The sequence below is a fragment of the Syzygium oleosum genome, unplaced genomic scaffold (assembly GCF_021117445.2).
Source record: "Syzygium oleosum isolate NSW1041296 unplaced genomic scaffold, Sole_v2.1 Sole_v2.01, whole genome shotgun sequence".
Lineage (NCBI taxonomy): Eukaryota > Viridiplantae > Streptophyta > Magnoliopsida > Myrtales > Myrtaceae > Syzygium > Syzygium oleosum.
In genome coordinates, this window is record NW_026607485.1 from 32,190,717 (window position 1) to 32,206,736 (window position 16,020).

Here is a 16,020-nt window from a genome sequence, read left to right on the forward strand (position 1 = left end):
AGTTTCTGAGATTTAAGCCCTTAAGTCTGATGGAAAAAGGTGACCATGAAGTTGCGTCACTCTCGGTAGAGGAATTGAAAAAGACTTTTGAGGTATTGGAGTGAGTGGATGAGGAAAATGGGATTTTAGCAGTATACCAGCTGCAGGGAAATTTAAGTGATTGGTAGAAAGCCACCAGAGGAAGAGTATTTCCTGCTGGTACCGCTCAGAGTTGGGTTGTGTTTATTGAGGCCTTTGAAGGCAAGTGCTACCATGAGAGGCATGAGAGCAGAAGTTGGCTGAGATTATAAGGTTTCATCAAAGACAGCTGATAGTGAACCTGTATAAAGCTAAGATTGCTAGGTTATCCAGGTTCGTTCGAAAAATAACGAAGGACCCATTAGATAAAGTCCGGAGGTTCCGTGATAGATTGAAGCCGGATCGCCGAAGTCGGATAGTATTATTGAGTCTGAAGGAGTATAATGAGATTTGTGAGCGGGGCCAGACAATCGAACATGAAGTGATAGAAAGGGCTACCGCTTTCGTAATTGGTGATAGAGAAGAAAGGAAAGACCTAGTGGTTCTGCCTATGTGTGATGCTAAGGTAAGGGTGGGCATGGATTGACCAGTCAAACCAAAATGGCGTGCTGGATTGCAGTGGCTGGGTGATTCAGTTTAGTTTGGCTGGACACCCTAGATCTGAATTAGTGGGGAGTTGAGGAGGAACCTCGATCCCATAAGTTTTGCCAGTAAAAGCAACCAAGTGGTTGGATGAGGGTTGTTAAGGTTACCTAGCAAGTATGGTAGATTGGACGACAGAGGAAGTGTGGCTAAAGGACATGGCAAGGGTGTGCAATTTCCCGATGTTTTTCTCTCAGAAATTGCCGGGATTGCCACCAGGAAGAGGAGCAGAGTTTGTTATCGAGTTTATCTCAAAGCCGCCCTATACGATGTCATTGTCAGGATTGAAAGAATTAAGAGTTCAGATGCGGGAACTACTGGACAAGAGTTTCATTTATCCTAGTGTGTCTCCATGGGGAGCGCCGGTCCTGTTTGTAAGAAAAGAGGGATGAGACATTGAGGTTGTATAATGGTTACCGGCAGTTGAATCAGGGGATGATTAAGAATAAGTAATCACTGTCGAGAATTGAGGACTTGTTTGACCAATTGTAAAGAGCCTCAGTGTTCTCTCAGACTGGTCTACGGACCGGATATCATCAGTTAAGGGTCAGGAAAGAGAATATTCCTAAGACCGCTTTTAGGACGCGGTATGAGCAATATGAATCCGCCGTGATGCCCTTTGGTCTAACTGATGCCCCTGCTGCCTTTGTAGATCTAAAGAAACGGGTGTTTAAGGAGTTCTAGACCAATTTGTCTTAGTGTTCAATGGCGATATATGGGCGTAGTCGAAAAGCTCAGAAGAGCGGGAGGTACATTTGAGTAAGGTACTAGGGACCTTAAGAGAGCACGCACTCTGTGCCAAGTCTAATAAGTGTGAGTTTGGCTTAACAAAGTAGCGTTCATTGGATATGTAATGTCGGGAAATGAAATTTCCGTGGATCCGTCAAATATTGAGGTAATGACTAAGTGGTTAAGACCGGTATCAGTGACGGAGAATTCGAGGTTTCTTAGGCTTGGATGGTTACTATCGACGTTCGGTAGAAAGATTCTCGTCGATAGCCACGCTGTTGACGCAGTTGTTTAAGAAAGCGAATCAAGTAGTGGATGCGCTAGGCTGAAGGTCGACGTATGGCGCTTACGATGGTTAATGAGTAGATCTTATTGGAAAGGTTAAGAAACTCAAGGTTTGAGTTCGAGGTGAGTCTGATGTCTAATCTAATGACTACATTGAGAATTGAATCGAAGATCCAAGCAAGGATTAAGGCGTTGCAGTCTTCATACCCTCAAATTCGGAAGAGTCTAGAAATGGATGGCCTTAAGAGGAAACCGGACTTCCAAGTGTCCGAGGATGAAATTCTGAAAGTTCGAGAACGTTTGTGCGTGCTCGATGATTTAGAGCTTCAGGAAGAGATGTTGGCGGAAGTTCGTAGGAGTAGTCATAGTATTCATCTGGGCAGCGCGGAAATATACTAGAAAATACGACAGCATCATTGATGGAATGGAATCGAGGTGGATGTGGCCAAGTATATGGTCAAGTATTTGACGTGCCAACAAGTGAAGGCACCGCCCTGTAAGCTTGGAGGATCGTTGTGAACGTTAGAGGTCCCTGAAGGGAAATGGGAACACGTCACCGTGGATTTTGTCATGGGACTACCAGGGAACCAGAGGGGACACGATTTTATTTGGGTGATAGTGAATCGAGTGTCTAAGTTAACGCACTACCTGGCAGTACGAAAGGACTTCGAGTTGGAAAGGTGTGCGGAATTGTATATGTAACAGATTATCTGATTGCGCGGAGTACCGGTAACAATCACACTGGATTGTGACCCGAGATTTACAGCTAATTTTTGGAAAAGTCTGCAAGAGGCTTTAGGCACCAAGTTGCAGTTTAGTACGGCCTATCATCCGCGGACTGACGGTCAATCAGAAAGGACGATTCAGACCCTCGAGGATATGTTAAGGGCTTGTGTACTGGATTTTCAAGGTAAATGGGAACAACAGCTGCATTTGGTGGAGTTTGCGTATAATAATAACTATCAGCAAAGTATCCCGATGGCCCCATTTGAAGCCTTATATGGCAGAGCATGTAGGACTTCCGTATGCTGGGATGAAGTAAGGTGAACGGAGTGTTACTGGCCCAGAGTTAATCCAGCAAACAATAGAAGCTGTCAAAATTATCCGAGAAAGGCTAAAGACAGCACAAAGTCGACAGAAAAGCTATGCCGATCGGAGACGACGACCTTTGGAATTCCAAGTTGGAGACCATGTATTCCTCAAGGTGACACCTATGAAAGGGTTATCACGATTAGGCAAGAAGGGAAAGCTAAGTCCAAGGTTTGTCGGACCGTTCGAAATTCTGGAAAAGATTGGCGATATGGCGTATAGGCTTGCCCTGCCACCTAACTTGTCCTAGGTATACAATGTCTTCCACGTGTCGATATTGAGAAAGTATGAGCCAGATCCGACACACGTTTTGAGGTATGAAGAAATAGACGTGGACGACAGGGTGTCGTACATGGAGAGACCAGTCAAAATTGAAGATCGGAAAGATCGGGTACTGCGGAATAAGACAATCCCGATGGTTAAGGTAGTCTGGGAACATCACGGGACGGAAGGCGCTACTTGGGAAAGCGAAGAGGCCATGCGACGTCAACACCCCCAGTTATTTGAGGAGCAAGTTTAGAGTACAAATTTCGAGGACGAAATTTTTGTAAAGGGGGAAGAGTTGTAACATCCTGAATTTTGACCTGTTACCGGGACCAATGAAGTATATGTTAATGCTCGTTTGATTTTAGTAAGTCGCGCTCTAAACACAATTTTGGACTTCGGGTATCGACGGGCGATTTTGGGCAAAATCAGTATGGAATTAGGTGCGGAATTACGTGAATGGGGAGTGGAAATTTTATGGTGGGCCTTAGGAATTAAATTGGGTAATATTTATTGGAAATTCGGATTAATAGGGGCTGCGAATCACTGTTCACAAGCTGTGAATTATTGTTCACGGGGCTGTGATGACTGGTTCGGGACGCGAGCTGGGTTTTTGGAACCAGTATTTTATGGCGAGAAAGTTCCGTGAAGGATCGGAATTAATCCGATGCCGTTTGGTGGGAGAAAAATGAGAATTTACGGTTTTGCCCCTTCAAACTTTTGGACTGATTTTCGAGGGCTTAAAGGATGAATTTTAAGGATCCGACACCATATTATGTCTACCGTGAATATATAGGACCGGTATGGACAAAAATTGGAATTTCATTCCGGGATCGGAAAATTACGAAAATGCCCCTAGGCCATTTTAATTTATTCCGAATTTTGGATAAATTTTGGGGACTAACTAAGGTTAAGAAGCCCAAACCAGACCTGGTCAGCCTTGGTTAGGGGTATTTGACCATTATACCCTTGCATTATTGGAGGAGAATGAGCCTAGGCCATTGGATTAAAGGGCAAATTGTCCAAACCCTTGGATTTTTGGCAAATGGATTCCACTCACCCAAGTTTGACCACATTTGACCTGCTTCTTCTCTCTCCTCAGTCTCCCTCAGCTCACGTTCTCTCTCCCCGACCAGCCTTCACGGTCGTCCTCCCCTCCTCGCCGTTCCTCTGCCGTGCTGCACAACCGGCACTGTTCACGCCGGAAACAACCACGCCGTCGGAGCTGCTGGCCGCCAGTCACCACACGCCGCCACTAGAAGTCACCCCAGCCTCCATCGACCTCCCTCACCCCCCTTAATCGCCGTCCACACCTGCTGCTGTTTCAGGCGGAACCGTGAGGGCCACCGCCGGTCATCACCCCGCCGGCGCCGCGCCGCCGTCCTCCGCCCGTACGCCGCCCTCGTCGACCACTTGCCCTCACCGTCTCTCTCTCTCCACTGTCCTCAGCCCTCAAGCCCAGCAGCCTCCCCTGTTTTGGCCGAGGTGACCGTGAGCCACACCGGCGCCGCCGTGACCGCCGGCTTGCCCCGAGCGCGCCGTCGATTCTCACCGCGTGTCGTGCATCGACCGCCCGCTCCCGTCGCCTCGAGTCGATTTTAGGCGAGTATAAACCCCTAAACCCCTAATTAGTTTAATTGTGCATTTTTAGGGGTTAATTAGGCCTAATTAGGGTTTAATTAGGCTTAATTATGTGTGGGGTGTTTTGTATAGGTCATTAGGACCTAATGAGATAGTTTAATGGTGGATTAAGGCCTAAACATGCCCTGTCGGTAATTGTTCATTGAGTACCGAAATTGTGCATTTTTGTCTAAGTTTTGTACTAATTAAGTTTAAGTGCTAATGACTTGGAATTGGACATTTTAGGGGCTAATTAGGCTTATTTGAAGCTTGATTAAGTGTATTTGGTTGTTGGGTGATTAGGGTTTGAGACTAGAGCCTAATGAGGGTGTTTAATTGTGGTTTAGTGGGCAAAATGTGTCCTGCCCTGGTATTGTTCATACAGTACCGAAATTGTGTAATTTGCCTAAGTGTTTCCCTAATTGGGTTCAATTGCTAAGGACTTTGAATTAGACATTTTGGGGACTAATTAGGCTTAATTGAGGCTTAATTAGGTGTATTTGGTGGTTGGATGATTAGAGTATATGATTGGGCCATAATGAGATTGTTTAAGTGTGGTTTAGTGCCTAATGGATATTCTGTTCTGGTACTGTTCACCAGAACCGAATTGCACTATATGGCTTAAATTGGGACTTAGTTGGTTCATTGACTATTGGCTTGAGTTTGGCCATTTTTAGGGGTTGATTAGGACTTGTATAAATTCCTATTGAATGACCCCGAAATAGTGTGAACGACTATCGAGATTGATTTGCCCAAGGCGGGCCTTTAGTGCATTGAGTTACTTTGGAAAGAATGCGCGGAAATGAGTGTTGAACTTATTGAACTAGAGGAGTGATAAATTGATGGTGCCGAGGGTGTGTTAAATTCATTGGCTTGGTAAATAAGTGTGTTCGGCATATTGGCTTGGGTATTGGCATGAATTTCCGAGTATACGATTTGTATGTCATGTTGTGATTGATTGGAATTGAGTGCAACAATGTGCATACCTGAGATTTACTCAATTGTGGCCTTCGGGTCGGGAGAAACTGTGACCTTCGGGTCGGGCCTTCGGGTCGGGATAAACTGTGGCCTTCGGGTCGGGAGAAACTGTGGCCTTCGAGTCGGGAGAAGCTGTGGCCTTCGGGTCGGACCTTCGGGTCGGGAGAAACTGTGGCCTTCGGGTCGGGAGAAGCTGTGGCCTTCGGGTCGGACCTTCGGGTCGGGAGAAACTGTGGCCTTCGGGTCGGGAGAAACTGTGACCTTCGGATCGTGGCCTTTGGGTCGGTATAACTGCACGTGATTTGCGTTAATGTCAAATGCCTAACCTGCAGGGCTATGAGACAATGTATTGGGCTGTGAGCCCGGGTGAAATTATGTTGATGTGCTGGTTCATTATTGGTGTGTTTTATTTACCCTTCTGGAGGTGCACATTAGCCTAATTTAGGATTAGTGGTTTGTACTTGCTGAGATTTCTCACGGTTGTGGTAAAACCGACATTTCAGAGCCCCCGCTTGAGCCATGATCATATTGAGGCAGACTCGGAGCCATCGGGTGAATAGACAACTGAGGAGGATTCATGTGGTGATGCCGAGGACAGTGAGTCAGTGTGGACGTCTCCGAGAGGGCGTAGGGACTAGTTCTGGGAGCGAGACAATAAATTGAGAGGGCCCCACTGTTGGACAATGCCGATCCTTTTTGTATTTTGGAAGTTAATAATTACTGGTTCGGTGTGCTTGTAATAATAATGGATGTTGTATATAAGTGATATAATGAATGTATATATTGTTTTAATAGTTCGTAATTTGTTATCTCTTGCTATTCATGGTTGCTTTTAAAATTGTCTGGGTGTGTATATATCTATTATATATACGTCGTTTCCGCATGTGGCGTGTTTTCTCTGATTTGGGTTTTCGGGTCGGTGACGTAACCTGGGAGCGTCGCACCACATTTCGACCTATACGCGGATGTTCATGCTTCGTAGGGTACGGGGCGTGACACAGGTGGTGATCTTCTTTCTATAAACCGGAAATGACTCATGAAAATCCTCAGGAAAATCTATTTTCTTTGGCATCCAAATGGAGGCACCCGGAAAACCCCTAGATTCGGGCAACGTATTGCGCCGAGACCGATTCAATGCAAGGGTTGACGTCCTCCTTGCCCCGACCCGTATGTACTCTATCATGAATTGCTCCACAATCATCTTATAGCTCGGACCTTCTAAGGCGTCCCAAACCCTATCAATAATTCTTCCCAACTCATTAGGAATGGTGCATTTGAGGGCTCCGACCATCACATACCCTGACATTACGAAACCGTTCCAAATGATATCTTGTATCATTTGGTTGACCTTGATGATGTGTGTCATCATGTCATCATCAGCATCCCACCGGTAAAGAGCCAGCTTGATTCTTAGTTTCTCAAGCTTCTTCTTTTGAGCCGCCGTTCTAGGGATAATAGGGGTTCGATATCTTCGTACCATTATTCCTGCAACAAATGCAGAAAAAATGAAAGGATTACTCATAATCCAAGGTACAACATTTCAAGAAACACATTCTACCCCTTCTGCCCCTTTTTTTTTTTTTTCGCCGGTCAACGCCGGTCAACGCCGGTCAATGGTCAACGGGTCAAGTCTATGGGTCGGGTGGACTATCGGGTCAAGTCGGATCCGGGTCGGGTCGGGTCTGAAAAACCCGGTTGGGCAACCGCATGGCTGACGTCAGCCACGCGCACACGCCCTCATGGCGCGTGCGGTGCACGCGCGCGTGGAGGAACCGCCACGCACGTGCCACGCACGTGCCGGCGAGACCGCCACTTGCGGCAGCGCGTGTGGGCGCGTGCGGCTCCTCCCGGCGGCGTGCCACCCATCAAAAATCTCGTTTCGACGAGTACTACGACCCTACACTTTCAAAATTTAATTTTACCGCACGGAAATTCGAAAAACAATGTGGACCAGTGCGGTCGGGTGTCGGTTTTTCGTACCCGAGCGTTCGTCGGCGCCGTTTCACGAATTCCGGTCAATATTCCGTGTTATAAGCATATTAAACGATCAGGAAACAAGAACACATCGCTCTGATACCAATGATGGAAACATATTCCTAAAACATAATACAAAAATTGCGGAAAAACGTGCCCATTCTACGCTTGAATCACCGATCGTTCGAAGTATATTACGTGAAATGAACATACCTCTTTTACCACAGATTAAATGCACTTATCACAGCCTCGAGAGAGAGAACAATCCTTGAATTGTTGAACAAAGCCCCTTCTTCTTTGTCCTTTTGTGAGAATGAGTTTTCTAATAATGAAAATGCAACCCACACACACTCTTACGTGTGTTCTCACTTTTGTTTCTAGATAATAACTGCCAAGTGCAGTTATTTTCTTTCATGGGCTGGGTTAGCCCATCATGGGCGGCCCATCTTCACAAAGAAAATCCATCAAGTTCTTTTAGAAAAAAAATGAACACTATTACTAATAATTTAGATTATTTCAAAGCTCTAAACCTCATAGGACCAAGGTCAAGCATTCAGCCTGATTGAAACTAAACTTTCTTAAAATAGATAATGCGCACTAGTTCAGTACTCAAATAAGGCAATATTGCATATTTCAATATAGCAACACTTTTATAATATGGGTAACCAATATTTTGTAAGCTAAGATTTTCCTCACTGAGTTTGTATAATAAGTGCCCTTAAAACACTCTTTATCATGACCCATATTCCCCGAGGAAATTTAGACAATACACTAGTATGGCAAATGCCATACGGCAAAAAGCAAAAGATGAGCCTATATGCCATTTTACATGTGGTTATATTGTTTTTTTTTTCTTTGCCCAAACATGCGGTTATATTGTTATTTGTTAGGTTTTGTTTCTGTTGGAATATATCCGTAACAAATTTTGTCTATAGTTAAACTTTATCCAAATATTTAATGAGTTCATTTAAGTGTGTTGAGGATAATATCTTAATCATGTAGATACTGAGTTCTGATTGTACAAGCATTTGAGCAAAATTTCACAAAGTCTATAAATCTGCAAAAGGAAGATCTAAAAGCAACATCTTGGTTCTGCAAAATAGTCAGACATGATCAACGGGCACTTTTCATAAATAGATTGGAAGACATTAGAGTTTCAAAATTTAAGACCCAGCTCAAAACAATAAAGTATGATGTTCCAAGATTATTTATGCCTAATTCGCTCAAGAAATTGGTGAGATGCATGACGAAAACTCGCCATCAATAAAAGTTAACCAATAGAAAATTTGATTAACAGGCTAGTTTGAGGGAAGATTTTGCACATTTTTTTAAGGAATTTTGCAAGATTTTTGTAAAGAGAATTGGATGACATAAGGCCTACTTAATTAAAGTGCAACATTTGAATTGGAGCTCTATAAACTGGACAAAACTTGGCCAAAAGTCATACAGTCGGAAAGGGCAACAACAATAGAAACAAAGTATTCCTGAGATGTTCTCGAGTCTGTCTCTTTGTAAGCTTGTAATAGCCATTTGACCATTTTTTACTAGGAATTAGCCAGAATGAGAAATCCATTTGTAACACACAAAAGAAGTGGCTATACTTAAAGTGAAGGCATTGGATAGCAAGAGACTCTATAAAAACACTTAGAGGTGTGATTTATTATTTGGGAATAAGACCCGTTGAGCTATGTGTACAAGGTGAGAGAACGACTGTTGAAATTTTCAATAGTGTTGGCACCTATTTTAATTGCCCAAAATTAATTACCCAAAATTTAGGGGTTAATGTCCTTAATTCCTGAACCCAAAAAATTATTTAGTTTCAATTGCATTGCATATAACATAGATGCATTTTTAATATTAGAAAATATTTTTCCTCTTTTAATTAAAAAAAATTTAAAAAATTGGAATGGGCCGGGTCGACCCGGCCCTCTTTCTTTTTCCCCTCGCAAGCCCAGCCCGCTCAATTTTCTTCTTTTCCTTCCGCGCGAGCGATGAAGAAGAGAGGAAAAGAGGTCGGCCCCTTTGAGCAAAAACAGAGAGAGAGAGAGAGAGAGAGAGTCTGAGAGAAATAGAGAATAAGAGAGGAGGCTTGGAGTGTTTGCATGTCCCAGCAACCCCGTCGTCACCTGCGGATTAGCCGGAAACCCTCCAGGCGCACCTCCGACCGTTAAGTTCTCCCGGTCTCGTACGCCCTTGTTTTCCCCTGTTCTGGTTCATCGGTTGGTCGAGACTCGCGCCGGTCGTTTCGTGCGAATCCCGGTCTATATCGTTACTCCCCACAGGCCGTATGTCGTCTCCGAAGGTAAGTATAGGTTGCCGGAGGACGCTGAAGCCCCGAAACAGGTAAAAAACTCTCGTTTTTAGTTGTGCATGCCAGGTGTTTGATGAAATGCCTTAACGAGGCCGAATTGATTTTGGTCGCCGGCCAGCGAGTAGGTGGTCGGATGGCGAGCTAGGTGATTGAGGAGGCTCGGTGGTGGTCCCTAGAGGCGGTATTTAGGCCGGAGCTGGCCGACCCAATTCTCGCTCGGCCGGCGTCGAATTTGACCCGACTCGGGTCCATTATTATATTATTATTTTTAATTAAAAATATGTATCAAAAAATAAAAAATAAAAATATTTTAAATTTTATTATTATTATTATTATTATTATTATTATTATTATTATTATTATTATTATAAAGTGATAAAAAATTTAATTAGAAAATAGCTTAGAAATTAGTATTTTTGAATATTTTTCTAAATTAGGTGAATTATTTTGATTAATAATCATGTTTAAATCAGATAAGCTTATAGGACTATATGGTAGGATTTTGTGTTTTATTTTTACTACTGTTGTATTATTATTATGCATGTTGTTCCTAATTATAATATAATTGCATAAATTTTCATGTTTTGAATATTGTCGCCTTAGTTAGAGTTAGAACCCTAGGCTGCATATCTAGTTTGATTGATAATCATTAATGATTGTGCACTCGCTTGATCACCTCACATGTTAGAAGATAGGTCTTAAAGTTAATTCAAATTGCCTAACAAATATTTTTTGAAATGAACAGGGTAAAAAGGTACCGAAAATGCATTAGTATTTCAACTAGTGTAACCAAGTCCTCAAACTCATTTAATCTCTGGTTCGTAGGAGTAGGGTGATTCTCCCGTCACCTTACTTGGATTTCTAATCGACCCATCTTAAATCAATTAGTGGCGACTCCTAGATAAAAATTACTTACAGGCTAAAAACCTAAACCACAAGTCGTGATATGGTATGGGCTTGGGAAAGCCCAAGTTAAGTTTCGATCTAGACTTGGCGCATACCAGGCTACGCCGCATCTTCCCCCTTCAGAGGAAAAATTCGGCGGGTCACGACAAATAGTTACTCAGGCTACACCAAGGTTGTTATGGACGGAAATCAGGTTCCATGTGGCAACTGTTCTACATTTTTAACAAGGCGGTATTTGTACTCCTGTAGTAACTAGTGGGATCCAGCCTATTTGGGTTGTTAGAGCTAAAAGAGAGAAGTAGGCACACCTAAGCCGAATTTCCATAAATCTCATTTGCAATTGATCTTTCTCTAAACTCTTTAATTTCTGATGTCTATAGTGCTAGTTCATTTTGCAGGTAGAAGCAATACTTTTATAGGGGTTGGTTCTAAAAGATTAATTTGTATTTTCTTGAAAAATCGATGCACCCTATTCTTGATTGCTTATTTGGACCTAACAGTTCATAGGCATTTAAAGGCTCTTGTTAAGCATTATCATCTCTATACAACAAAACAATCTCAACATCATTTTCAACTTCAAACTTTGCCCAAATATTCTTTTAATATCTACTAGCGGTAAAGATGGATAATGATCATACCTATTTAAACAATGGAATGAATGGTGATCTATAATGACCCACATAACAATGATATGATTGCACAAATCTCTCGTAGATTTTAAAATTTATTTTATATCTCCCACATCCTACAACTGCTTAAAATTCATTTAGTCAAATAAGCCGAATTCTTCTTCCTTCTTTTTTCCTAAATTAATGATTTTTCTTGCTAGTCATAAATACAAGATTCGTATTTCCAAGATAGTAAAACTAAATGAAATGTATTGATTTTAAATGCTTAACGCAAAAAATCCATCTTCACACATTTCTCAATCGTATTTCCTTTACTTAAGCAAGCACTTTAAGGAGACAGGTTAACGGTGTCAGAATGGTCATTTAATTTATTCATCAAGTGGTTCTGACTACGTAGAGAATATTTCATGTAAGAGGATGGGTATAAACAATTGTTAATACATATTAAGTTGGACAAAATTATGTTGTGATCTCGTACGATGTCTCAAGCAGTTGGAATAATTTCCAACGGGGAGTCGACTTTACTGGGACGGTGGTGCATGGATTAAACAAGGGTTTCGACTTTCATGTGCTTCTGCAACATAAATTCATTTTCCTTAGCAGAAACCGACCTTTTCCAGACTCTGAAAATCGTCTGCTTTTCCAACTGAAATGTCCTTTAAATACGACTCAATGCCCCAACCTGTTAAACTGAATATTAAGTCACGATTACAACTGCTAAAGAATTATTTATTGTTAGAATAAAGTTAGATTTACTAAGAATGGTCTACTAAAAATTACACAAAGTGATGTGGCAGAGTTTTGTTGGATATTGAATATCACCCACTGATCTACTTAAATGCTATTCTCACCTCACAACTTAACGAATGAATTTTAGTATACGGAGCATAATTCTTTATTTTATGAGTTTTGTAAATGTAATCCAGGGACACACTCATTAAGAAACTAAATTAAGTATACTTGATCGGGGTCTTGAAAACATTCGGTAAGACATATCCTTATTTTATTAGCAATCAAACAAAAGAATCTTATATGCCTTTTTGGCGGCTAAGCATGCACATTCTAAACCAATTTTAAAAGCTTAATGATGACAACCATCGAGAAAGTGAAGGGTCAAACAACAAAGGACAGAGACATTTGGTATTTCACTTGAACTTGTCGACCAAAGAAAATGGTTTGAGCATGCACGCGAGCCGTCAACATTTTATACTCTTCTATTCTAAGTGGAGAGTACAGAGAATACCTAATATGTTTGGTGCCTATAGATTGCGGTGGGGAAGCGCAAATTTGCTTATTATGGTTCATCTATATGCTAAATCCTTTGACCTCTTGATATGTCCCACTTATTATAAGGAGGGTTTAATTTAACAAGGATTTCAAATCCCTGATCAAAACATCCAAATCACACACATAAAAAATCTTAACTTATAGTATGGAAACCATTCGAGTTCTCAACCTTTTTAATTGAACCAATATAATCCTAAACCTTTAAATGAAAGTGCAATTAAATTCACTCGGCCAAGTCTTGCCTGATTCATCTGAAATGGCAATCCGATCATCGTTGGCAATCCGATCATCGTTGGCCATCCTACACATTCACAAGTGTCAAGTTCCATAATTTATCATCAAGGAATCTTCTCTTACTTAAGTTAGATGAATTCTATAGTAGGGAAAAGTAAGAGCAACGTGCAAGATCGTTTTTTCATATGCTTGAACCTGATGTATCTTTCTCACAATTTAAATTCATGGTGGATTGGTACTTATTATTGGCTATCCTATGTTCCTTACATATAAGCACCAAAAATTCTTTTGGAAACCAGGAAACGAGGTCAACCAAGAACGATAGTTGTCATATTACCTGCCCTTGAGGATATTCATAAACTACAAAAGAAGGTTTTCTTCACCACAATCAAAAGGTCAAAACAAGCACCGTCCAGTTTTAGTTGGTGGAGATGTTACAATGGTATATTAATATCGTCAAAAGTCTGCGCGAGCACTTTTTTGTTCTGGGTTTATCAATGATATAAGTGATGAAGTAAAAAGCTATGTTCGGTAGTTGTAATAAAATTCAAGGTATCCAAATCTGTGTTTGATGCGTGCTCAAGACAGGATAAAATTGTTAGATTGCAAATGTGAGTTGTATTAGAGAATTGGTACAGTGTGAAGCAATTAATATATCTTAGTTGGCTCATAACTCATTGACTAAACTTTTGAATAAATGTGGGTTGACTGGGTATGTTGACGGGCTCAAACTTGGGCTCTCTCTTGACAATATCCCCGGGTGAAGGTATCCGGTTTCTGTTGCGTGCTCCCAACAACTGGTATTAGAGCCGATGGTAAATTAGTAAGCTTCCAATTTGTTCTAGTGTTTGGTTAAATATCTCAAGGAATGAATTTAGTGATCAACCCGGTTTTCGGGCGGTAGGCGTGGTGGCATAACAAGGCCCGATGGTAGACTTCAATATTCATCCCGGAGAAAGAAATAAGGGATGGAGCTGGGCCTTGATGGAGATTCAAGCTAAGATATCTTGATATAGAAGAATACCTAGATTAAGGAGGACAGAAGAATGGAGGAGCAAGACTTAACACTAAGCTCACACGGGAGGGGAGCTGGGGATGGAGCTGGGCGTTGATGGAGATTCAAGCTGAGATATCTTAATACAGAAGAATACTTGGATTAAGGAGGATGGAGTTGGGCGTTTATGGATATTCAAGCTGAAATATCTTGATATAGAAGAATACCTGGATTAGGGAGGACAGAAAAATAGAGGAGCAAGACCTAACAATGAGCTCACACGTGGGGGGATAACATAGGGGGGATAGAGATAGGGGATGGAGTTTTGTTCCCAACAAAAATAGAATATAAGAGTGATATAATCCGGATAAAATTATTACATGAGGAGGTGAGATAGGCCCGAATAACGAACTCTTAAATTTTAATAAAATTAAGATAATATTTGAATACAATCAAAATTTCAAAATAACAAAATTTCGTTTTTATTTATTCCTATTTATATATATTTGAAATATTTCTATCTTATGATATAAATTCAATATATATATTTAGTATTAATATGTATCCCATACTTTTAGGTATTTTTTGTATTTAATGTGTATTAGTATAATTTACTAATTAATAAAATTTTATTAGAGTATGATGGAAGGGGAAAAAAGAAAAGTATAAAAGAAGAGAGATAAAAATAATAAAAAATAGGCAAATAAAAATGAATTAGGCAAGAGTGTCATAAGAGATTTTTACCATCTCCGTTTGTGTAATTTTTAGGTTCATTTAGATTAATATATCGTTTATATCAAATAATGGACATGATAGGATGTGAAAATATCGGGTTTTAACATTGTGATTCAGCAAATAATGGATATGATGTAGTAAAATCCCTAGATTTCATATTCTATAGTGCTATTCTGGTTGGAAATTCAGACGACTAACGAAGCCTTAAAGAAACAACATTGACAGAAGTGAGAGAGAGAGAGAGAGAGTGGACATAATATATACTAGTGTAAGATGCACTTTGAGTGATTATATGGCAATAACACCAACCACGAAGAAGAAGAACCCCAATGAGGTCCGTATACATAGTTTAATATGGAATTGGTCAGTGGGTTAAGATTCTCAAAAAGTCATCGTCTCTCAAGCCTATAAATAGTAATGCAGAGTTCATGTGTCTTCTCATTCAGTTGACTATATTCCAATTTACCCATTTCTTCTCATTGCTCGCCTAAGCTTCCTCTTCTACACTTCTCTGGCCATGGCTGACCTCCAAGTAATATCAAGATTCGCGATCATCTTCACCTTCATTGCGTTCCATGCAATTTTAACTTCCGAGGGAAGGTCGATAAAATCGGCATGGAAGGATGAATTCCGTTCAATAAATAACAAAATCCAAATGCATGAACAAGCATCACGATTTCTCACTCCGAGTCAGTCTCCTAGGATTGATGATCGTTCTGATGCGGGTAAGAAAACGGTTCCTTCACCTACAGCGCAAGATCAGGTGGTCGATTCGGGCAAGTCAGAGGCAGTGAACAAGGATGATTTCCACCCCATGAACCTCTGGAGCAGCCCGGGAGTGGGCCATTCTTTCGTTGGCTTAAAGAAGGAAGCTGTTCGACCGAAAGCTCCGAGCCACGTTGAGGAAAGGCTAACCGTTATGGGGACACCAGACGATTTCGAATCCACTAAACCAGGTCACAGCCCTGGTGTCGGCCATGTTTTTGAAAGCAAGAATGAGGAACCAAAAGCCTAAATACTTCAAAATAGAAAGTCGAAGCTATGTTGTGTAAGCCTGTCAATTCTGGTTCAGTTAGGTCTCATGTCCCAAAATGTTATTCTTCAGTTTCTCTGGAAATGGTTCTGCTCGGTGTGTATAAAATCATCTGTCAATTTGGAATTGAACTATGTAATCATTAAATAAAAAAGGAGGTTTCTTTAGAAATCAACTTGCTAATTATTCCGAAAATATGCATCAGCTATCATACGCGTTGCCTGTTGCATGATAATCCAGTTTTCTGCTGTACTCCTTTCTTCTCAATCTTCCCCAATGTTATATTATGTTG

General features: G+C 41.2%; 1 protein-coding gene across 1 annotated transcript; it reads left to right on the top strand.

The window, feature by feature from the left end:
- The first annotated feature begins 15,212 nt into the window (after positions 1 to 15,212).
- Positions 15,213 to 15,710, top strand: LOC115682507 (uncharacterized). Its single transcript, XM_030606743.2, has one exon. It carries the CDS (start codon positions 15,213 to 15,215, stop codon positions 15,708 to 15,710), a length of 498 nt encoding a protein of 165 aa, XP_030462603.2.
- The last annotated feature ends 310 nt before the right edge of the window (positions 15,711 to 16,020 follow it).